Source organism: Lagenorhynchus albirostris, chromosome 16, assembly GCF_949774975.1.
Source record: "Lagenorhynchus albirostris chromosome 16, mLagAlb1.1, whole genome shotgun sequence".
Classification (NCBI taxonomy): Eukaryota; Metazoa; Chordata; class Mammalia; order Artiodactyla; family Delphinidae; genus Lagenorhynchus; species Lagenorhynchus albirostris.
Window position 1 is genome coordinate 51345782 of NC_083110.1, and position 23180 is coordinate 51368961.

The 23180-nt window shown below is 40.3% G+C and overlaps 1 protein-coding gene across 2 annotated transcripts in view; it reads left to right on the forward strand.

Moving 5' to 3' along the window:
* LGI1 (leucine rich glioma inactivated 1) overlaps positions 1-22220 on the forward strand; it is a 33374-nt gene extending 11154 nt beyond the window's left edge. For both annotated transcript variants that reach the window (XM_060125432.1, XM_060125433.1), the window contains 6 exons: positions 7676-7747; positions 7846-7917; positions 15637-15708; positions 18263-18432; positions 18704-18868; positions 21028-22220. In XM_060125432.1, the coding sequence (XP_059981415.1) occupies positions 7676-7747; positions 7846-7917; positions 15637-15708; positions 18263-18432; positions 18704-18868; positions 21028-21863 (1387 nt within the window). In that variant the 3' untranslated portion in view covers positions 21864-22220. The remainder of the gene's footprint in view (positions 1-7675; positions 7748-7845; positions 7918-15636; positions 15709-18262; positions 18433-18703; positions 18869-21027) is intronic.
* Positions 22221-23180: the final 960 nt, after the last annotated feature.

Genomic DNA, 23180 nt, shown 5'->3' on the forward strand with positions numbered 1-23180 from the left:
AGGTAGGTGACAATCTCACTGGACCTCAGTTTCCCACTCTGTATAACTAAGGTCCTTCACTAGAGCTAAAAGCTCTTCCAGCTCTGATATTTTATGTCTATGCTCCTTGCTGAGCGATTCCTTGGCAGAAGCATTGGAGACATGCTCTTATACATTATCTCATGGAATTCTTAGAATCTTCCAGGAAATCTTTTTGTTATTATCATTCCTATTTTAACAGAGGATGAAATAGATTTACCTCCTTGATGTATCATGTACATAATAAGCGGCAGCCACAAACTTACAAACCAGATTCTCTATTCTACGTCTAATCAGTGCCATCTCTAAGGGACAGCCCAATGCCGGCTGCTCACTCTTCTTCATCCAGAGGAGCCCTTACTGAGGGGGTTTTTTATGGGAGAGCCCCCTAATTCATCCCCCACTCCATAGCTGCAAGGATCTGCTTTGGGCTGGAAGATAAAATGCAGACCACTTGTGGAACAATGACAATTGTGATGGCAGTTAAGATGTCACGGGTGACTAGAGAGAGTCTGAAGAAGTGTCATTAGAGCCAGGGGGGCCTGATGTGACCAGATGAGCAGTCTGGCTTGAGACAAGGGGAGATTTTCCCAGGAGGGTTACTCCTCCCTTTCAGCCATCTGCAGACCTGCCTCCCCACTATGCCCCACTCCTCATGTAGAGGCCATGCCTACTCTTCCATGAATGAAGCCTGCAGCGCTACAAGCCTGACGCATACATCTTTCAAGCTAGTTTAGACCCCTCATTTGACAACATAGAGAGGAGAAGTGATGTGCTCAAGGCCACACAGATGATTTACGGCCAAGTGGGAATGAAGACCCAGGCTTTGCGATTCCCTCTGCAGCATGCTCCTTCCCTGGTCCCTAGAAGAGGTGAGAAGCCAGGGCAAGAAACCACTTCAGCAGCCCAGCAGCCTTGGCATCGACACATGTCCCTCCTGCCCAGTTATTTTACTCTTGCGGACCCCCAGCTGGACGTTGGGCAGCCTTAGCCTTGACCTCCATCTAATGTAGCTAGATCCTCATTCTGTGATCCTCTGCTTCTTCCTTTACTTCTCTGTTGCTGATCCCAGCACTTGAGCTCCATGCCAACCCTATCACACACTTCTCTGCCCCTTTTGAATTAAGTGCTGCTGGTCCTAGTTTTTCAACTAGGAACCCCCTAATAACCTTTCAGCCTTGGTGTTAATTTATTGCTTATGGAGAGGTGCGACCCACTCCTACAGACAGTTGAAAATAGGTAGTCAGAAGGAAGAACTGGAGCTCAGGGTTAGCAGACATTTTACAGATCTCGTCCTCTGGTCCCAGTGCAATATTAATTTTAAATTTATGAAAGCTTTAAAATAAAAAACTATCATCAACAGGAAATTTTAAGAATATTATTCTAAATATTTGTTGCAATCAAATATGCAATTTTAAGAGATTACATTTAAAACTTACTGGATGCTTTACGTAGAGGTAAAGTCATATTTCTAAATATTGATACTTTCATTTTAAATCAGAAAGAATAAAAACATATGAATTGAGCATGAAACAATACATATTCTAAGGACCTCAAGAGAAAATAAATAATAAACAGAAAAAAAAATAAATTAGGAAGCAGTGGGAATAAGTAAATCCAAGATTTCATTTTTGGAAAAACGCAATAAAATAGCAGACATTAAAGGAAGTAATACGTACTCGCAAGTGGCAGAGCAGGGGGAGGGCATTAATTATTCAACAACAGGCTTTGGCAAATTTGGGTAAATATCTAGGCAGGAATCAAGGCAATGTCTCACCTCACATCATAGATAAAAGTAAGTCCCAAATAAATTAGAGTCAAAAAAAAAAAAAAGCTTAAGGAGGGAGGTTTAGGTAATATTTCATTAATATCAAGGTAGGAAAAAACATTTTAAGAATTACAGCAAAGAAAGAATATATAATAAAAGTTGATATATTTTGTTAAAATGTAAAATGTCTATATGTTAAAAATCATGATTCAAAAGGCAAATCATAATCAGTAGGGAAAAACTCAGCATCAAATAAGAAAGGAAAAGAATAGGTAATATCCTTAGTAAATAAAAGGCGCTTAGAAAGCAACAAAAATGGTCACAGGACATGATTTCATAGAAAAAGAAACAAAAATGATAATACTAAATGTTGGTAAGGATGTGGTAAAAACAGGCGTTTTTATATTCAGAATTGAACATGTAATTTGATACAAGTTAGTAATAAACTAGAGACATACAAACCATATACAATCCAATAATGTTACTTTTAAAAATCTATCCTAAGTCTATTCTAAGGAAAGAATTAGGAATATGGAAAAATACTTGCATGAGAGGGTGGTTATGGTAGTGTTTATAATAGTGAAAATTGGAATCAACAATAAAAAAGTTAAATCCCGATATCTCCATAATACAAAACTTACTCATCTGTTAAAATTATATATTGAAAATGTATTGTCCTGAGAAATTATTCTTGAAAAAATAAGTACATGAAAAGGAGGACACAGAACAATAAAATTATTATTCCAATTTTATAAATATATACATGTATATATCATATATTTATTATATATACACATATTCACATCTTTAGGTAGTATGATTACAAGTGATCTCTATTTTCTTCTTTAAGCTTTTCTTTATTTTCCAGAATTTCTACACTGAGCATATAGCGTCCTTAAGCAGAATACACCGAACTGCATTCAGATTTTTAAAATTCTTGACTTGAAAAAAATACAAGTTGACATGACCTTAATGTGACTTTAAGACTGCTTATTTTGAGTAATTAATTCCTTTAAAAAAGGAATTATGACTTAATTAGATTTCTTAAAACTGCATAAGCTGAGTAATGTTATTATGGTTGTCTACCAGAATGGGGATGTTGTATCACTATGTGATCCGGGTCCTATACTGAGAGACCACCCAGTGTGTGGAAAGGGCAGTAGACCAGGAGTCTTGGGCCTCATGACCTTGGTCAAAGCTTTTAACATTCCTCTAGGCCTCAGTTTCCTCCTGCCAAACAGCTATTAACACCTACTCTACCACTTTCACAGAGTTGGTTCAAAGACCAAATAAGATAATGCAGCAGGAGTCTATGAAATACAGGCTATCATGGAGGCAACAATCATCATTTAAAGAATGAGCTATTGCCTGCATGGTATTGACAGTTGGTATGTATGGTCTTAAATGTCTTTCTTGATAAGGAAGTACACACTCCCTTGGTTGCAGAGGAAAAAACTCCTCCCCACACCTCCTACACTCCGTTGTTTTCGTACTGCACTCGAGACTGATGGCTAAGAGACCTAAGTGCACAGCCCTTGGGGGGAGGGTACAGAAAGGACAAGGTGCATCCCTGTGTCCACCTCCACCAAAATTCTAGGGAACAGTGCCTGCCTTTTTCCCTCCCTAAGAATAGAGGAAGTGGCAGAGACCTCAAATGTTCCCACAGGATCAGGGGCAGAGGGCAAACTCTACATTATCTCTGCACCAACCTACTGGATGGCCGCTTGGCAAGTGTATGGGTAGAGATCTCTGATTTGCAGCTCAGGGTAACCAGTTCATTCAGACAGTACACTTATCCCCACCCACCCCTCCATGTGCTACTTTTGTGAGGGCAGTTGTCAAATCTGAGTCATATTATTGTGGACTCCTGCTGCCTGTAGTTATGGAGACGGGACAATCCACAGCACCTCTGTGTACCAGAGCAACTATTCCAGCCACACTTGCTGCAAGGAGCACAGGCCCCCTCGGTCACCACAGGTAAAGGAAGGCCATTGTGGCTGACAAGCAAGTTTACCATATGCAGCCCTGGCTGTGTGTAAGAGACACCTGGGGAGCTTTTAAATATCTCATGCCCAGGCCACACCCCAGGTATAGAATTTAACCAGAATCCCTGAGGGCGAGAACCTGGTACCAGTATTCTTAAAGCTCCCCAGGTGATTCCAAGTGCAACTAAGATTGAGAAGCACAGGTGTAGGATCTAACACAGATCTGGGCATCTCCCTGCTCCAGCCTTCACACACACTGCCCTTTGTGGGGTCTCCTCTGCATTCCACTCTCTTCTGAGTGTGCCTTGCACAGTCTGCCTGCCATGGAGGTAACTCAACCCTAAGGCCTCTTTTCTCCTTCAGCTCCTCTGCTAGCTGGTTCCATCTATTTGTGATTCCAAATCCCCAAGAAGGGATTCATCTTTAGCCCAACTCACCTTTTCGAACCAGACTAGTTGGGCCAAGGGATGCTGACTGACCTCAGGATCAGCTACTCTGGATGAAGAACAGAGTCCTTCTTGGTCTCATAATTTATGAAAAGGGACAGAGGTCATGAGGTATAAAAGCTGGCCACCCTGGTCTGCCCCAGATCTGTTTTGTGTGAAGATGGGGTGGAGTGACACAGTTTCCCTTAACAGGGACTTTGGGATCCTTTAACACATCTGGCTCAATAACAAATCATGATACTGAAATCAAACATTTATAAAGGAACCCATACAAATTAAAGATTGGCATTTTACCCCCTTTATAGCACAGGACCTTTTTAAGTTTTTTTAAGTATATATAGGATAATAAAATAGATAGCCTGCTCAACTATATTTAGAATGTATGTCTAAATTTACAAATCTTTGTCCATGGAATCCTTGTCCAAAGAAAATTACAATTGAATTTAGAATCTAGATATTAGAATATCTAGATATTAGAATTAGAATCTAGGTATTAGAATTTAGATATTCATTATTATCTTAGCCAGAGGGATTTGTTTTAGCTTTTATAAGAAAACTTTTTATTGAAATATAATTTACTTAAAGAAAAGTGTGCATATCCTAAGTGTACATCTTGATAGTTTAAATTAAGACTTAATTTTTTTAGAGCAGTTTTAGGTTCACAGCAAAATTGAAGAGAAGGCACAGAGATTTCCCATAGACCCACTACCGTGACACGTGCATAGCCTCCCCCATCACCAGTCTCCTCCACCAAGGTGGTATGTTTGTTACAACTGATGAACTTACTTGATCGCCCAGAGTCCATAGTCTACATTAGGGTTCAGTCTTGGTGCTGTACATCCTATGGCAAATGTACAGTGACATGTATCCGTCATTATGGTAGCATACAGAGTATTTGCACTGCCCTAAAAATCCTCTATGCTCTGCCTATTCATCACTCCCACCCCTGCCATGATTCTTTATAAAGTTAACACCCTTGTAACCAGCACCCAGGTCAAGAAACCAAACATTATCATTACCCTAAAGACTCCCTTTGTGCCCCCTTCCCGTTACCACTCACCTTCGAGGGTAAACCCTATCTTGACTTCTGCCAGCATAGATTAGTTTTGCTGGGTTTTGTTCTTTATATAAGTGCAATCATGTAGGATGTATTTTATTGCATTCTGGCTTCTTTCCCTGGACTTACGTTTGTGAGACTCACCCATACTCTTGCGTGTTGTTGTAGTTTTAGCCAGAGGTTTTGATCCTTACGAGCTAGTTCAGCAAACACAATTCAGCCAGGAAATATGCTCAGGGCTGAGGACACAAAAGTCAATAAAGATAAGCCCGTGCTGTAAGGAACATTCAATCTAGTAATGTAGTAATGACCAGAATTTAATGTAAAGTAAATCCCTCTTTATTTAACAAATGTTTATTCAGTGTCCACTATGGGACAGGCACTATTACAGGTGCTAGGGATAAGCAATGAACAAGCAGATAAAAATTCTAGTGGAAACCCTGTTTTAGTTCCCTGACATGTGCGGGCTAATTCTGCCCACTAATATCTATATCCTACCCTGTTATGCATATGATTCAACATAAGAAGAACTAGTGTTAGAAGCCATTTCTTCCAGTGACTTGGAGTGTGATTTTGAAGTCACTGGTCCAACCACGGGACAGTTTGCAAACCAGTGAGCATGGGAGGTATTTCTCTGTATCTATTTCTGCCTTATTTCACTCTCTCCATCCTTGATGCTGCTTATACAGAATGAAATGAATATCTGGAACCCAAGGAAGACTTTGGATGGTAGCTTACCTTGGAGTAAGGCTGAGTAATCCTCTTGTTTCCCAGAACCATGAAGTAAGCAGAGACAATTGCCAAAGTTGCGACTGAAATCATAAAACCTTGAATTTGTTTGAATAACTATGGGCATCTAATACGTATGACTATTCGATAGTGTTGACTCTTCAGAGTCTAGTGAATCACTTGAGTATAAAGCTAAGTATGATGTTGGAAGGAGAAGGGATAGAAGAGAATCCAACATCATTCCAGGAATGATAGCTTAGGAAGAAATGCAAGAGATCATCTGGTTTTGTTTGTGTTTTCGCCCATTTTTACAGAAATTTTCAAGCATATATAAAAGTAGGGATAATAGTAAAATTCACTCCCATGGACCCAGCCTCCAATTTCAGAAATTACCACCTCATGCTCAGTTCATCTCTAACCCACTGCTACCCCCTCCTCTCAATATTCTGAAGGAATCCCAGATGTCAAATAAGTTATTCACAACTGTTTAGAAAGTGACATCTCCTAGTTTTAATCCCCTTAGTTAACAGGCTCAGAGAGGGTAAGTCACTAAGTTGGTTAGTGGCAGTTATTTTTAACCCCTACACCTCAAAAATAAAAGTCAAATAGTTTACTAACTGAGAATATTGGACTTTACATAGTACAATTAAACAGTACGTATGAGACATGAGGTGTCAAACTATGTCAAACTTCTGGTCTGTCCCATGACCACGGTCACATTTTAGACTCTAAGTACAAGTGAAATATGAGGTTCTCCTATATGAAAACCTTAACATGTAGACTAAATGTCACTTGAACTCATTATAAATTTGTCATCAGTACATGAAAAATTTATATTCAGTCTTTATCAACACTTTATCTAATGAATTCCATAAATTAATACTCATTCTAAAAAAATAACTTTGTATTATTTGACCTATAATCACCTCTGTTAAGCCTCCCATTCAGAAAAAAAAAATTCTTCGGGAAATTCAACAGGATGTGGGGACGGCTGGTTGATGTTCCTTTTCATCAGTTATTTTGAAACCAAATCCCTGTGGATTTTGAAATTGCAAATAAATTTGTCCAAGTAAAAATATTCCTTTTCAACTATGTAGTAATAAACTGGGTCTGAGACTCTTCCTAAGCCTCATGGTTTCCCATCTTCAGCCTGTTCTATTTGCAAAGTAGGAGGTTAGTTGCTTTTTATTAAGCCAGTGTCAGTGGCTTATCTACTATGAGATATCACAGCATAACTGGACATGGAGCTAGTTTTCTAGGTTTCCCAGGCTTGAAACCATGACACCATTATTTGGCCTGGTCAGAATGTTCCAGAAGTTTCTAGAACAAGAGGGAGAGATTCTGCTAGTGTCTTTGCATGGAAACCTGCAACATGTTGATTTGGCTGTCGACTGCCATACTTGCCCTATTGTATCTCAAAATGTTACCCAGGGCATGTGACATCCATCCCTGTGAGGAGTGGGGCACAAGGCACCCCTCAATGAGCATTTGATGAGATAATTGACGGTTAAAAAAAAAGCTGCAAAGATTACCTGAATAAATAACACTGTAGAAGGCAGACATCCAGACATTTTTCCATGCACAACTCCCACTCGTTTCTCTGAGAGATAAAAGCAGCAAAGATTGACAATCTGTCAGTTTAATCATTTCATTGTGAACTTTTTCTGGGCAGGTTATTCACATCGAACTCATTTGATGTGATCAGTGATGATGCTTTTATTGGTCTCCCACATCTAGAGTATTTGTAAGTAAAATAACTTTTTTTTTTTAACATAATGATTCAGTACAAGGGCTCTGAGGTTCCTACAGCTGTCTGACCCAAAATATTATAACCTATTGCAGATTCATAGAAAACAACAACATCAAGTCCATTTCAAGACATACTTTCCGGGGACTAAAGTCTTTAATTCACCTGTAAGTATGAATGTTGCTATTACTTTTTAAACTTGCCAGTGGGCAATGCAACTTGATAACCTGTGGTTAAAGCACCCACTTTGTGGGTATCCATGAAAATTTAAGAAAGCCAAATGATTTCTCTACATGCACATTTGCCTTCTCTCCCTCCCATTAGCCAGTGTGTGTCCAGGAAACCAGTTACTATTAATACTAGCCCAAACCAGCAATAATTAGGAAAACAATCTACTCCAGGGAAATTGTGTGACTGAAATAACGTTTGTAATTATCTACATCATTACTCACTTCATGAATTGACTATATAGCTTAATTTGATATTCTCTGTTTCTCTTTTTCTGTACAAGCCCTGACTTCATATACATTTAAACATATACTAGAACCACAGGCCACGTCTACACAGCACCTGAACAACTTTTTAATAAGAAAAATATTTATTCAATGGATGATTAGAGCTACATCAGCTGTTCTTAACGGGACAATTTTACCTCCCAGGGAACATTCACCAATATCTAGAGACATGTTTGATTGTCACAAGTAGAGGATGCAACTGGGATTTAGTGGGTAGAGGGCAGCAATGCTGCTAAACATCGTGCAATGCACAGGACAGCCTCACAACAAAGAATTATCTGGCCTAAAATGGCACAGTCCTGAGACTGGGAAATCCTGAGTAACAGGAACCAAGTAACTCTTTTCCCTTACCCTCCCCCACCCCCTACACACACACACACACACACACACACACACACACACACACACACACACTCTCACAGACAGATGTACTTTTAAGGAAACTAGAAGGGCATGGGAAGAAATGGCACTAACATTTGTTAAGTGCCTACTACTATGTTGGCCAGTGTGCTTTATGTGAATTTTCATTTAATCCTCTCAACGATTCTGCCAGTCACACAACCCCCGTTCTAGAAATGAGGAAACAGAAGCCTGGAGGGGATATGTGACAAGTGAACTGAGTAGTTATGGAATTATGATAACATAACATAGCTGAACTGCTATGGCTACTCATCCATTCAGGGACTGTTTCTCAAGTGCCTAATATGTGTCTCTTTAGTGTTAGATAAAGATGCAAGTCATCTAAGCATCATAGTCATTCTGTCGATTTTAACCTGTTGCCTCACAGTACCTCATTTCCAGCTCTGCCCTTTAAACCTTTATTCTAGGGTGTCTACGTGGTCATCATGCTGCCTCTACTAGTCCTTGTCTCTACTGCTGTTTGGATTTGTAGCAACAGGGAACTGATGGCCAGATGTATTTTACGAAATCACTGCACCTTTCAAGGCTTCTGTATATAGTCATTATAAAATGATGAGGAAAATAATGTTTATAAAATAAACAGTTTGCAACACTGCTTTTCACATCAGTGTTACAATGTGCTGCAAACCTGGCTGTGTATGGTACGAATGCTATGCCATTTGATTACGGAGCCAAACACCACCAAGCCTAATCTTTCAGCAAAAATAAATAAAAGAAATAAAGAAATGGAAAGATAAATGGAAGTTCATGACTTCAACTTGAAATCTACTTGATTCACATAAATCCATCCAACATGGCCTGTGTCTAATGGCTCAGCATCACGAGGGGCTGAAGGAAGGATGTAAGACCCTGGTGTTCTCTCTGGGAACCTGGACATAGCCTTGCCGTGCCCCTTAGTTCAATCAAGTATATCTTCTCTCCAGCCTAAGGGCCTACCTCACATGGAGGGAAGAATGGAAAGAAGGGAAGGAGGGAGGCAGAAAGAGAGAGAAAGGAAGGAATGAGGGGGAAAGAGGGGAGGGGTGAGGAAGGGAAGAAAGTGGGGAAGAAAATAATTTATACAACACCCTAGTGAAGAACATTCATTTTGTTTGACTAGAGCCTATCATGCCCATCAAATAAAATGGAAATATAAATTTGGGTCATTATGAGGCCCCTTCTTTAGAGGTATGAAGCATATAAGAAGAAGGCACTGGTATAGCATGTGCTTAATACCTAGAAATTTTCAAGCTCAAGGGAACACAAAAGGCAGGCTTCAAAGAGAGAGGCGTGACAATGAAAGAGTCAGACAATGAAAGGGAAGTCCCACCTGTCTGACAGGTGCTGGAGGTAGGAAGGAGGTTTTAGGAGGGAACAGGTTAAAGTCGATTGAATATGACCCTTAGATCTCTTGCATCTTTATCAAACACTTAGGTTGATTCATGTGGCATTGCCAATATGAGACTCTTTTGGATCTGCAAAAATGGCATTGCCATATGGTTCATCCTAAATAGTCTCTAGGATGTGCCACACAAAAATGAATAAAATCCAGCTCCAACCTGGAAGAGCTCAGTCCAGCAAGAGGAATTAGATGAACATATATTTTCTCACTGAGTGCCTTGTCCCCAGGTCATGATCTCCTTTCTAATTATGCTGTTCCTCCAGGTGTAGTTCTCTGCTTCTTCCTTCTTTCCTTCCTTCTTTCCTTTTTTCTTTTCTCCTTTCCTTTTTTCCTTTCAAGAAGAGATGGGTAGGGAAGATTTGAAGCCCAAATGTCCCTCTGACGGCTCAGCACATCAAGTTCATTTTCCATTATTTACCACTTATAAATAAATCTGACATTTGTTTGAGCCATTAATTTTCTTTTTAAGATTTTAGAGGTGTTAGGTTTTAAAGTGCACTTTCCTCCACCTCAGACCAATTCTTCTCAATTAAAGGCAAACATTCAAGTAGCAAAGAATTATCACCTCACCCTCTAACCTACAGAAAGAGTTTACAAAGCTTTTTCATATTCTTGACCTCATTACACTCTCTTGATGACCTTATGAAAGATACAAGGCAGGCACTATCCCCATTGGCGAATGAGAACACGGAGGTACACCCTCAGTTTAAGCTGCTCCCCAGTTAGTAGCGGTAAAAGTTAGAAGTTTCCCGAAGTCTTTAATGAGACGTCTAGTGCCCTCTCCACCATGTCAATTATGGCAGGACCGGGGAATTCCCTGGTGGCCCCGTAGTTAGGACTCCGGACCCTCACTGCTGAGGGCCTGGGTTCAATCCCTGGTTGGGGAACTAAGACCCCGCAATCCATGCAGTGGCCAAAAAAGAAAGGAAAAAGGGAAAAAAAATTATAGCAGGATCAGAAAGCTTTATGGAGCTGGCTGGATCCTTCCACAGGACATCATTTGAGGAGCAAATATGGCTGGGGAAGGAAGAGAAGATCCTGAAGAGAGGAGCCCTACCCTCGCTGTAGTCTCCAAATGCAAATAGTTGGGATTAGACATATACTTTTAGACCCAACTGGTTCCCACCCTGGCCTAACATTAAAGCTTCTCCAAGGGACTTGCCTGAGCATTGATATAAATTCAGTTCACTCCTAAAGAAGCAATGAACTTATCTCACCTTCTTATACATCTAACTCAGTAGACTTACCTTCTAAAGAGACATTAATAGACAACTTAAAACTTACTATATAGACTTCTCTCCCCCTCAAACCAACCCCCCCGCAAAAAAGAGAATTCCTTATATTTAAGTCCTTACAAATCCTGGGACCCTCTCTTGATTATTCTGAATGACTGTAATATTATACATGATTAACTTAAGTGTTTGAATAGCTTATATATTTCAGAAAGGTTTGACTTTTCCTGATGACCATGTATTACTTCTGAAATCAGGGAAAAACTGAATTAAAAAATCATTTATGACCAATGATCACAAAATCTCTAAACATTTTGTACTGGTTTCTGTTAACACCCATGAGGTTTTCGTAAAGGTTCCCTTGGGCGTCACATGAGTGTCCTCGTGGCTAAGGCCCAGTGGAGGCAGGATTCTTTGCATGCATGTATAAAGACATTTGGGGAAAATGTCATCCATGTCTACCTGCTGGGGAGCACCTACTGACTGCTCACCACTGCGGAGGTGCAAAAGATATATACAGCAGTCCCCAAGCTCAGGGTGCCTGTGTGTCTCCAGTTAGTCAGGCAGGATGTCCTCATTCCGGCCTTTACAATGACATGCATGTAAAGAGGGCAGTGCAATATACTGGCTGAGGGGGATCGCTGCCACCAGACTGCCTGGGTTCAAAGCACGGCTTTACCCGTTAATAGCTGTGGGACATCAGGCAGGTCACTAAACTTCATGGTGCCTCCAATTTCTTACGTGTAATATGGAAGTGATAATAATCATCTGTAAAAATGGGGGTGGGGATAATAAAATACTTAGCAGTACCTAGATCCTAAGGTTGTCGTGAGATTAGGTCAGTTAATCTATGCAAAGTGCCTAGAACAGAGTGTGCTATGCAGTAAACACCATCACGTAGGAATAAACTAAACCTCACTGCCTAACTTCCACTGGTCCTGGATCAGGACTCCAAATGCTGTAGTGTATTTATCCCCTTTAAACATTTTGTATGAAATTAAAATAACTGCACTTGAAGTACCGCAAATTCAGTGAGACACCAACTCAAGCTGAGAATCTGCACTGCAGGGAGCCTGGGAGCACCCCAGATGGCCGTGGGCGATGCTTTCTTAGCAGCAGACCCCAGTGGCACTGAAACAAACATGCTGTCTGAGCCAGTCTGGTCTGCCTTAGAGAGAAGACTTTCCAGTAGGTTCCATACTCCATAATTAGAGGTTTTCTCAGGTAAACCATGAAAACACCAAAGTGGAGGGAATGGTCATCAGTTCCATTGGGTAGGAAAGCCTGCCTGCCATTGAGAATGCTTGACCCTTCTCAGCTAGTCTCAAGGCAGCTAGGTGCTCAGTTCAGCAGTTTCCCCAGTGTTTTAAAGAATGTTTCTTAGGTAGACTCTGAGTCAGGACCTAGAGAATGGAGCTTAGTGGCAGGCACACTTTGAAGAGCCCTCCTAGGGAATTCCCTGGTGGTCCAGTGGTTAGGACTCGGCGCTTTCACTGCTGGGGCCTGGGTTCGAATCCTGGTCGGGGAACTAGAATCCTCATGGCTCAGCCAAATTAAAAAAAAAAAAAAAAAAAGAAGAGCCGTCCTATTGTTTAGGGCTTATTACCACAGTGAGGGCTCAGAGGAGGGAGGGCACTTTGTGAGCATCGTGGAGGTGGGGCAATGGTAATTCACAGGGCTTTGCAATTTCTCCCTAACTCGGTGTCTTGGTACAAGGGCCTAAGAGAAGCATTCTCTGCTCTTTTCTTTGTCTGGATGGATGGCCTTCTTCTTATCAACTCCAGCCTGCCCCATTCATTCATTCATGTAAAAGTAGCTGTTGAGGACTTATATTATGCCAGGCACTGGGGATACAGTGGTAAGAAAAACATCCTTCCAGTACTCACTACAAAGTCATCCTAGAAAAAAATTAACATTGATGCATGTTTTCTCAAACCTCTCATTGGCCTGTTTTCACTCTCTCCCAATCAGTTCTACCCCTCATCAGTTACCCAGATACAGTGCATTCCTACCCCATAGTAAAACCTAAGGTGGTGATGCTCATTGAGTTTTTTTTTAATTTTGGAATTCCTTTTTTTTTAATCTTTTTTTTTTTATAACCAAAACCCCCAAAAAAACAAAAAACAAAAAAACCCGCAGTTCACCCATTTCTCCCATCCCCTCAACCCCACCTCTGGCAACCACCAATTTGTTCTCTGTATCTATGAAGTTCATTGACTCTTAACACCTTGGGTATGTGAGGCTTAGAGCTCTGTTCTTTGGGCAGGAAGCGGGAACTCTCAGATTCACCTGCTGTTTAAAAGAACTGCCCAGGGCAGCAATAAAAACATGGTGCCTCTTCCTGTGTAACCCTAGTGGCTGCAGTAATTCAGGGCTTGACTCTCATCATTTCACTCCCACTGTCCTATGACCCAGCCTCCTCCAAGCTCATGCCCTGCAGCCAGTTGCACTTCGTGCTGGTTTCCGGGGGAGGGACGTCCACTTAGGAGAAGTTAGCATGAGGACTTCAGGACACATTGTGCCAGCAACTATATTGAGACACATAACTTGAGAGAGATTCTAGACTGGTCCAAGACCCAAGAAATCTCTTCATTTAACCACCATTCAGTAAAAAGAACTATGGAGCTGTTCTCTGGAATAATCTTCTTTAGCAGCATTTTATTAATTCTGCATAGGCGGACAGTCACAGCAGTTCATTTGTATGGTCAGTTTTCTAAATGTTGTTTCTTGGGCAAAGACCACACAAAAGCCTTTCTCCTTCCTGTCCCCCCCCCACCACTCCTCCCAGCTGCCCTTTATTGAGAGTAGTCCAACTACCATCCTGAGTTACCGCATTTACTTTTTCTAACACTCTTATGATATGAGGTATTATTACCTCCGCTTAAAAAATGAAAAAGCTGAGTCGCAGAGAAGGTACATAACCAAAGTCACACAGCCTGTAAATAGTGGAGCCGGGATTCAAACCAAGCTCAGAAAGAATGACTCCAAAGCTGTGCTCTTTGTCACAAAATGGACCATCACTGAGACTGGAAACTTCTGATTCAGTTCCCTTTCTTCTGTGTCGAGGTTCATTGAAAAAAAGCTTTCTAATCTAGTGGTAATTTCTAAAACTCAGAAAAACAACATAATTGACAAAAATAGATTTTAAAAGTTCTGAATGCTTGCACCTGAGAAATCTTGTATTAATTAAAGGAGGTGGAAAACATAGAAGACTTTTGAGAGTGTTTTAAATGGAATGTGAGAGAATTTTCAAGGGCTTTGGAGGCTGACAGCATAGACTCTTTTGTTTTAGTTTTGGTTTTTTTTGTTTTTTTTTGCGGTACGCGGGCCTCTCACTGTTGTGGCCTCTCCCGTTGCGGAGCACAGGCTCCGGACGCGCAGGCTCAGCAGCCATGGCTCACGGGCCCAGCCGCTCCGCGGCATGTGGGATCTTCCCGGACCGGGGCACGAACCCGTGTCCCCTGCATCAGCAGGCGGACTCTCAACCACTGCGCCACCAGGGAGGCCCTTAGTTTTAAATTTTTATTGTGAAAATTAAAAATACTCCTAAGAAGAGTATATAACATGTACATGTATAATGCTGGTTAAAAATAGAAAATTACCAGTACCTAGTACCCTTCCCTGTCATACAGCATCTGCTCCTTGTTATGTGCACATTTCTGCAGTATGGACACATGTCCCTTTCCTTGATACTATCAGGACTGTTTCTTACTTATTACCCTTGATTAGCATCAGAATCATTTTAGCGGTAAGTGAAAGAACAAATAGAAAGAGAAGGAGAAAACAATTCCTGTGATAATAGGGCAAGAATTGGAAGAAGGGAAAAGGAGATGATTAAAGAGGATGAATGGATGGATGGATGGATGGGTGAATAGATGGATATTTATAAGGAAGCTATTTTCTAAGGAGGAATGAATGAATGGAGCTAAAAGGGAAAAAATGTAGAAAAAGGAGGAAACAAAAAGAATGTGCTGGCAGGGGGATAGATCAGACAGGCCTCCAAATTTGAGAGCTGTTGGTACTAAGAGTTGGAGGTTGAGCTGCTCTCTATAGCAAGTGGGGCGGTGGGGGGAGGGAGGAGAAGGGCAGCCTGAGTGAGAGGAGAGAGAGCACATGGAGACCATGGACATGGGGAGGCATCCCTTAGATGGAATGCCTGAGTGTGTGATGCTCATACTCAGTGCTAAGTAGAAAGACCGATGCCCAGGCATCATTCTGTTACTCGTATTTTGGAGGGTTTGCTTGTTTGTTTGTTTAATACCATAATACATAAGGGGTCATAAAATGCATTTATTTCATTTATGACTACAGTTTACATCATTCTTTTTTTTTTTCCAGGAGCCTTGCAAACAACAACCTCCAGACTCTCCCAAAAGACATTTTCAAAGGCCTGGATTCTTTAACAAATGTGTAAGAGGACCTAAGAAATCACTGATTAATTAATTAATTTGCAGTCGTTAACAAAGAAGCCTGGTGTGGATTATTAAATTTTTTAATTGGCTTTAAATTAAATGAGAATTTTTAAATTGACTTAAAATTTGAATTTAGTTGGACTAATGTTTGAGTCTCCTATGGTATTTACCACTATATTCTGAAAATATAGTCCCAAGTTTGCCTTTGACAAAGTGTGTGCCTGTATGGCAGGGACTGATGACAAGGGACTTGGAGCAGGTAGGAAGAGGAGGGCTAGATAGAGATTTCAAGATGCCTTTTTTTTCTCATGAGGTCCAGGAAATGGGGCTACAAAGAAAAAACATAAAGAAGTCTGGGAAACTGACAGAATAAAGATGGAAGTTTACACCCATGGGTTGGTCAGTCAAGAGAGAAATGGAGCAGGAAGTGGGGGAAGGGAGGAAAGTTTGCCTTTTCTCTCATTAGACTGAACAACAGCTCTAGGCTTAATCCCCAGGAATTTGGCTTAAGCCCCAGGAAGGGAATGAACTTAATTATTTTTGACCCTTTTTCAAACAAAAGAGCTTTCAAACTTTGACTTTTAAGCCTCAGAGTGAAAGATCTTTGTAAAGAATTTGTGTATTTTGTAGTAAGGAAAGCAAGTAATATATGCCTAACCCTTTCAAAAGCAATTTAGCTTCAATAAGTGCCTTCCAGAACATTGGAAAGGTATTTAAATATCACAAGGTAGAAAACAGGAACAAACGAAAGATGTGTGAAAACAAAGGAGTTCTTGTTTTTCAAGTACTTTGCTATAGAATATATATTCAAAACAACTTTTCTCCAATAACAAAAATTTGAGTCAAGAATTTTCTCCTAAACCTAGGATTTAACTTCAAATCAGTAAGCTATGAAAAACTTCCTTTGTTCCTTGTAGTATTCCCCCCACCCCTCCTCCATGCCTATTACCCCAATTCCTGAAAGATGCTTTATTTCCAAGAGAGTGTCAGAATCAGGACACTTCCAAATAGTTTTGGACAGACCACAGTTATCCGCTCTGGTTTACAATAGCCCAGAAAAGTTGACACTCATTATTCTGGGTCAGAGTATTCTTGAGATATGAGGTGAGTCCTGAGAATGTCTTGGAAGTTAGATGATTCCCCACGGCAGCCTTGGGGATACAGCGTATTTGGGGACCCTCTGGCCCAACCTTGTGTCAGCCTATACCCCACAATAGCAAAAGAAAAAACACTTGAAATTGGCTCAGTCTCTCCAAGGAATCCCATAATGGGTTTGGCCTCTTGGGCCTACCTTGATATGCCCAAACCAAGAATCATCTAAGAAGTGCAAGGATCCACGCCGACTTGCCTTTTAGTAGATTTCTTGGTTTCTTGAATTACCCCCTAAAACACATTTTTAAATGCTTCAACGTTTAAAAAGTATTCATATGCTGTGTGAAAAGTAGGTGGTACCTATCTTAGGAATTTTGTGTGACCAAGAATGGTTTTAGGGAAGAGATAGAGTTTTTGAACAGAAGCAATGCAAATAAACAGAGAACTTGGCGAGCTGGGATCATATGTGGAAATTTAAACTATCTATGCTGTGCAGTTTATTATGGACATGAGCTATTATTGTATGTCTGCACTAGCTCAGCTGTGTCGACGTCATTTCCTATTAAAATTGAATTTGTAGACCATGGAATAGGATCAGGGTTAATTATGCCTGTGAGGAAGAAGAAAAGCAAATAGCTCACTCGATGTAATTAAATATGGTACAACAATCACTACATCTTTCTTTTAGACCTGTGCTGCCCAATATGGTAGCCACACATGTGATCACCAAACACTTGAAATGTGTTCCTAGTGTAAATGAGGAACTGAATTTTAAATTTTACATAATTAAAAATATTAAATAAAAAACTAAATTTAAAAACTGATTCTCTGTTCAATCATTGGAAGACTTTTAGGTATGCTTGGAACAACTTGGGTGTATAAATCTGTTTTTTTCAACTGTAAATTTTGTTAACTCTAAATACAAATCAGGAATTTCTGCTGAAATTTTATTTTCCAAATTGAGATATACTGTAAGTATAAAATACACATCAGACTTCAAAGACTTAGTATACAAAGAGAATGTAAAATATCTCATTAGTAATTTCAATATTGACTATATGTGAAAATGATAAAATTCTGTATGTATTGGGTTACATAACATATGCTATGAAAATAATTTCACTTCTTTCTTTTTAGTTTTTTAATGTGTCTGTAGAAAACTTTTAACTACATATGTGGTTCACATTGTATTTCTATGGACAGCACAGCTCTAGACTGAGCTACCTTTGAATCCAAGAGGGAATAAGTTATGAGGTTCCATTGACTAGGGTAGCCTGCAAGGGCACACTGTGGTCATTCTCTGAGCCCAAAGTGAATGGTCAGTCAGGTTGAAGGTAGATTATGAGACTTTATATAAAGCCAGGTGAGGTCATTCTGCACATGTTAATTGCTAAAGTAAAAGTCATGCCTGGGAAGGAAGGGCCCTCGTATATCAAAAGCAGCTGAAGTTTGTCTTTCAGGGACCTGAGAGGTAATTCATTTAATTGTGACTGTAAACTGAAGTGGCTGGTGGAATGGCTAGGCCACACCAATGCAACTGTTGAAGACATCTACTGTGAAGGCCCTCCAGAATACAAGAAGCGCAAAATCAATAGTCTCTCCTCCAAGGATTTTGATTGCATCATTACAGGTAATGTATTCCAAATGACTCCACCTCATAAAATTAAAATAAGGGCTAATTTTTTACATATGCAGGAACTGATTCTTTAAATATATATATTAAAAACCAACTGAGCAATTTAAAAATATTATGAACCGTTAAAATTCATGTGTTTAAAAGCAAAGTAAAATTGTCATTTCACTGTTTCTCTAGAATAAATATATTTCTTGTGGACATTTGAGATCTAGCCAAGGAATGAGGCATCAGCACAGCTATTCATCATCATTTTCAATTTTTGCAGAGTTTGCAAAGTCTCAAGACCTGCCTTTTCAATCACTGTCCATAGACACTTTTTCTTACATGAACGATGAGTATGTAGTCATCGCTCAGCCTTTCACTGGAAAGTGCATTTTCCTTGAATGGGACCATGTAGAAAAGACCTTCCGGAATTATGACAACATTACAGGTACGAAAAGCCTGATCGTATTTTGAGTGGAAAGTTAAGCCACTTGGGCCAAGGGCAACAGGAAAAGATGAATGATATCAGGGAATTCTTTGGGCAGGTTGAGAATCATTTGAATCCCAAATCTACCATTTACTGAGTGCCTGGGATTGTTCCCTAAAGCTTAATTTCCTCACTTGTAAAATGGGAATAATAATACCTAACTTTCAGTGTTGTTATAAAACAATGAGAGCATATGTTCAAGAAACTTAGCATAGGACCTAGCTTAGTAAATATACAATAAAAGGTGGGTTATTTTTCTTCAATGAAAAAGTACTGGACTAAGAATTATGAGTTCTAATCTAGGTTCTGCCACAAGCTAACTGGTCAAGCCACTCACCCTCACTGGGCCCCTCTTTTTAACTATAAAATAAGGAGGTTATTTTAGATCAATGAGTCTCAAACTTTACGGCAAAAGCATTACTTCTGCAAAATGTTCATGGGAAATCTCCTGAATTCCCCTCAGTTTTCCAATGGATTGCAGCAGGGCTTTGTGAAATCTAAACCTTACCTTTGTGTAAGGTTCTTCTTACATGTGTACAGTCTGTCAATTGCTTTGAATGAATCTTTAGATGAGCACTTAAATGAAAAATGAATCATATATTTGCAGACTTTCAGATGGCATCATCTCGTCTAGGATGATGAATATGTGTCATATATACAGTCATTATCCCCTCCCTCACCCCAGACAGACATCGCTAATCTATCATGATGCTCTTTCTTGCAGAGGACAGAATCCTTAACACAGTTCTCCAGGCAGTCACAATCAATCAATCAATATTGGTATATGGTTGAAAACTAGTGGCCATCTCTGATCTAGTTCCAACCCTCATTGTACAGAAGAGAAAACTGAATCCCAGAGAAGTGATTTTCCCAAGGTCACAGAATTACACAGCCTTGAAAAGGGTCCCAACTAGAATAATTTTGCCTATGGATGAAGCCAATTAATAGAAAGAGTTGATCCGGAACTTATTACCTCAAAGCCCTTAGAGCTGCAGTCAGAAAAAGCCTGGGACCAGATTTGCCCGGCTCTCTTTGGATTTCCTAGAGCCAAGCTCCTTCTATGAGATGAGATCAGAATCTATTGATAAATGTTAAACTTTAACAAAGGATATTGAGGTAGGCTTCTGACAGACTCCCATGTAGTTTTCTGAGATTTCCCAAAGGAGAAATCTCATCAGCTTCGCCCATGACTGTACCCCTCTTTCACTTTTCTCAAGGATTTCTCTTCCTTCTTTTCTGCCACCAGTGACCTAAAGCTTCACAAGTGGCATCTCTCTCCTTTCACAGGAGAACGTCAATTTATTCTAGAGCAAGAAGCAGTTTATACATAGAGCAAACCAATTGCAGGTAGAACCGTGGGCTGCCCAGACTACCGCTCAAAACTTTGTGAGGTTCTTCTAGAACCTTGTGGAATGCTGGCCAAGCTGGAAGCTCTTGTACAGCTAACTGCCCACCCCAGGTTGGAATAAAAGCGTAGAGACGCTGGTAGCCTTGGGTTTGAATCCCAACTCTGCCTTCTCCTAGCAGCACCGAACCTCTCTGAGCTTCTGTCTGCTCATCTGCAAAAGGGAGGGTGATAATATTTATCTCTTAAGATTGTTGGGAAATTTAATGAGATGATTTGGCAAAGCATATAGTTGGTGCTCAATAAATGGCAGTTTCCAACTCATGATATGTCAGGGAAAGAAATGCTTTCTTTCTGTAAGAAGCGAGAGGAGAGGGAGTCCCCTGGCGGTCGAGTGGTTAGGACTTGGTGCTGTCACTGCTGTGGCCACGGGTTCAATCCCTGGTTGGGGAACTGAGATCCACACATGGCTTGGCCAAAAAAAAAAAAAAAAAAAAAAAGTGAGAGGAGAAAACTCAGGCTGTAGCCATGTATCCTGAACGTCTAGTACACGTTGGATGTGACATGACAACTCAGTTATTGATAACAAGGCTCCATGAGGTACAAAGGCACAGAACTTCGGGATCCCGCTGCCATTGGACCTGATTAGGAAATTGGCCTTTTGCCTAATCAACCAAGGAAATGATTTTGGTGGCAGTTGCATGGCTTCGGCATGCGTCTTAACAGGCTCCAAAAGGGACGGCCATCCTCCTAATCTCTCATTTGTCTTTTCCAGGCACGTCCACTGTAGTGTGCAAGCCTATAGTCATTGAAACTCAGCTCTATGTTATTGTGGCCCAGCTGTTCGGCGGCTCTCACATCTATAAGAGAGACAGTTTTGCAAATAAATTCATAAAAATCCAGGATATTGAAATTCTCAAAATCCGAAAACCCAATGACATTGAAACATTCAAGATTGAAAACAACTGGTACTTTGTTGTTGCTGACAGTTCAAAAGCTGGTTTTACTACCATTTATAAATGGAACGGAAATGGATTCTACTCCCATCAATCTTTACATGCGTGGTACAGGGATACTGATGTGGAATATCTAGAAATAGCCAGAACACCTCAGACACTCAGAACGCCTCATTTAATCCTGTCCAGTAGTTCCCAGCGTCCTGTAATTTATCAGTGGAACAAAGCAATACAATTATTTACTAACCAAACTGACATCCCTAACATGGAAGATGTATATGCCGTTAAGCACTTCTCAGTGAAAGGTGACGTGTACATTTGCTTGACAAGATTCATTGGTGATTCCAAAGTAATGAAATGGGGAGGCTCCTCATTTCAGGATATTCAGAGGATGCCATCGCGAGGATCCATGGTGTTCCAGCCTCTTCAGATAAATAACTATCAATACGCAATTCTTGGAAGTGATTATTCCTTTACTCAAGTGTATAACTGGGATGCAGAGAAAGCCAAATTTGTAAAATTTCAGGAATTGAATGTTCAGGCACCAAGATCATTCACGCATGTGTCCATTAATAAGCGTAATTTTCTTTTTGCTTCCAGTTTTAAGGGAAACACACAGATTTACAAACATGTCATAGTTGACTTAAGCGCATGACACACGAAATTCTGTGGCTGCCATCAGAAACTTTCTGCAGTACACGATCCGGATGAACTCAATGCATGATGACTCTTCTTATCACACTTGCAAATGAATGCCTTTCAAACACTGAGGCTGCTAGAACCAAGCACTACCCGTAATCTCCACCCTTTCCTGTCCAGTCCAGTGGTGTGGGAAGTTACCTTTTATAAGACAAAATTGAATTGTGTAACTGTTCTTTGCAGTGAAGATGTGTAAATAAGCGTTTAATGGTATCTGTTACTCCAAAAAGAAATATGAATATGTACTTTTCCATTTATTTATTCATGTGTTCAGAAACAACTGCCAAATAAAATGTTTACATTTTCTTTCATATCCCAAAGGTGATTATTTACAGGAGTTATTTTATTCTTGGTGATGGTATGTTGAGGAAGGAATTTTATACAATAGGGTTATATTTGGATCAAGAATTTATGGTGTGCATAATGAGTGAAGATAAACACTGATACTGATTACTCATCATTTATTAATAGGACGATCAGTTGAGTTTGAACATTCAAAGGTGTTTCTAAAGGGCATGGCTTTGGGGAACATTTTGAGGTGAAATGGTGACAAATGGAAAGAAGGGTAGTGAAATTTGCCTATTACAAGAAGGCTAATTTGACAGTTAGACCCATCCTTTTCTATCTGATAGCTCCAGCTAAAAACATCATTCAGACAACTCAGAGAAGAAGCCAAAGTCAAGATTTTGGATTTTTAAAGGACTGTTCCAGGGCTTTCTAAATGTTTGACTCTGGAATCATCTGACAGCTGACAGAGATTGTAACCTTACAGCACTTGTTTCAGATGTATCCCATATGAAGTCCTCTTAATATGATCAAGGATGCTTCACTTCTAGACACCAGTTCTGATACATTACTGACATACTGCAGAGTGCCTACGAGGCTCATATTTGATCCTGCTCCTGGATCACATGGTATGTTAGCACTTGGCACAATGCCTGTGATAGAGCAGGCTCTTAAAAACTACTTTTGAAGATGCACATGTCCGCCTGTTATAAACTTAATAATAAACTTCATGAGGCCCTTTGATCTAATCAGTCATACTGATCTGAGTACCTATTAAGAACAGGGTATCATTCCTCTGGTTTGGGGAGGAAAACTGAGGAAAGAGGAGGGCATAGTCCTTGATCCGTGGGGCCTTAGAAGACTAATGGGGGGTTAGGACACAAAAAACTACAGTTAGCAGTGAGTGCCAATTCAACTGAACATTCTGATTTTAAGTATCGGGGGAGTATCCACAATGAGTTCCTGCAAGAAGTGGTCCTTGTTTGAA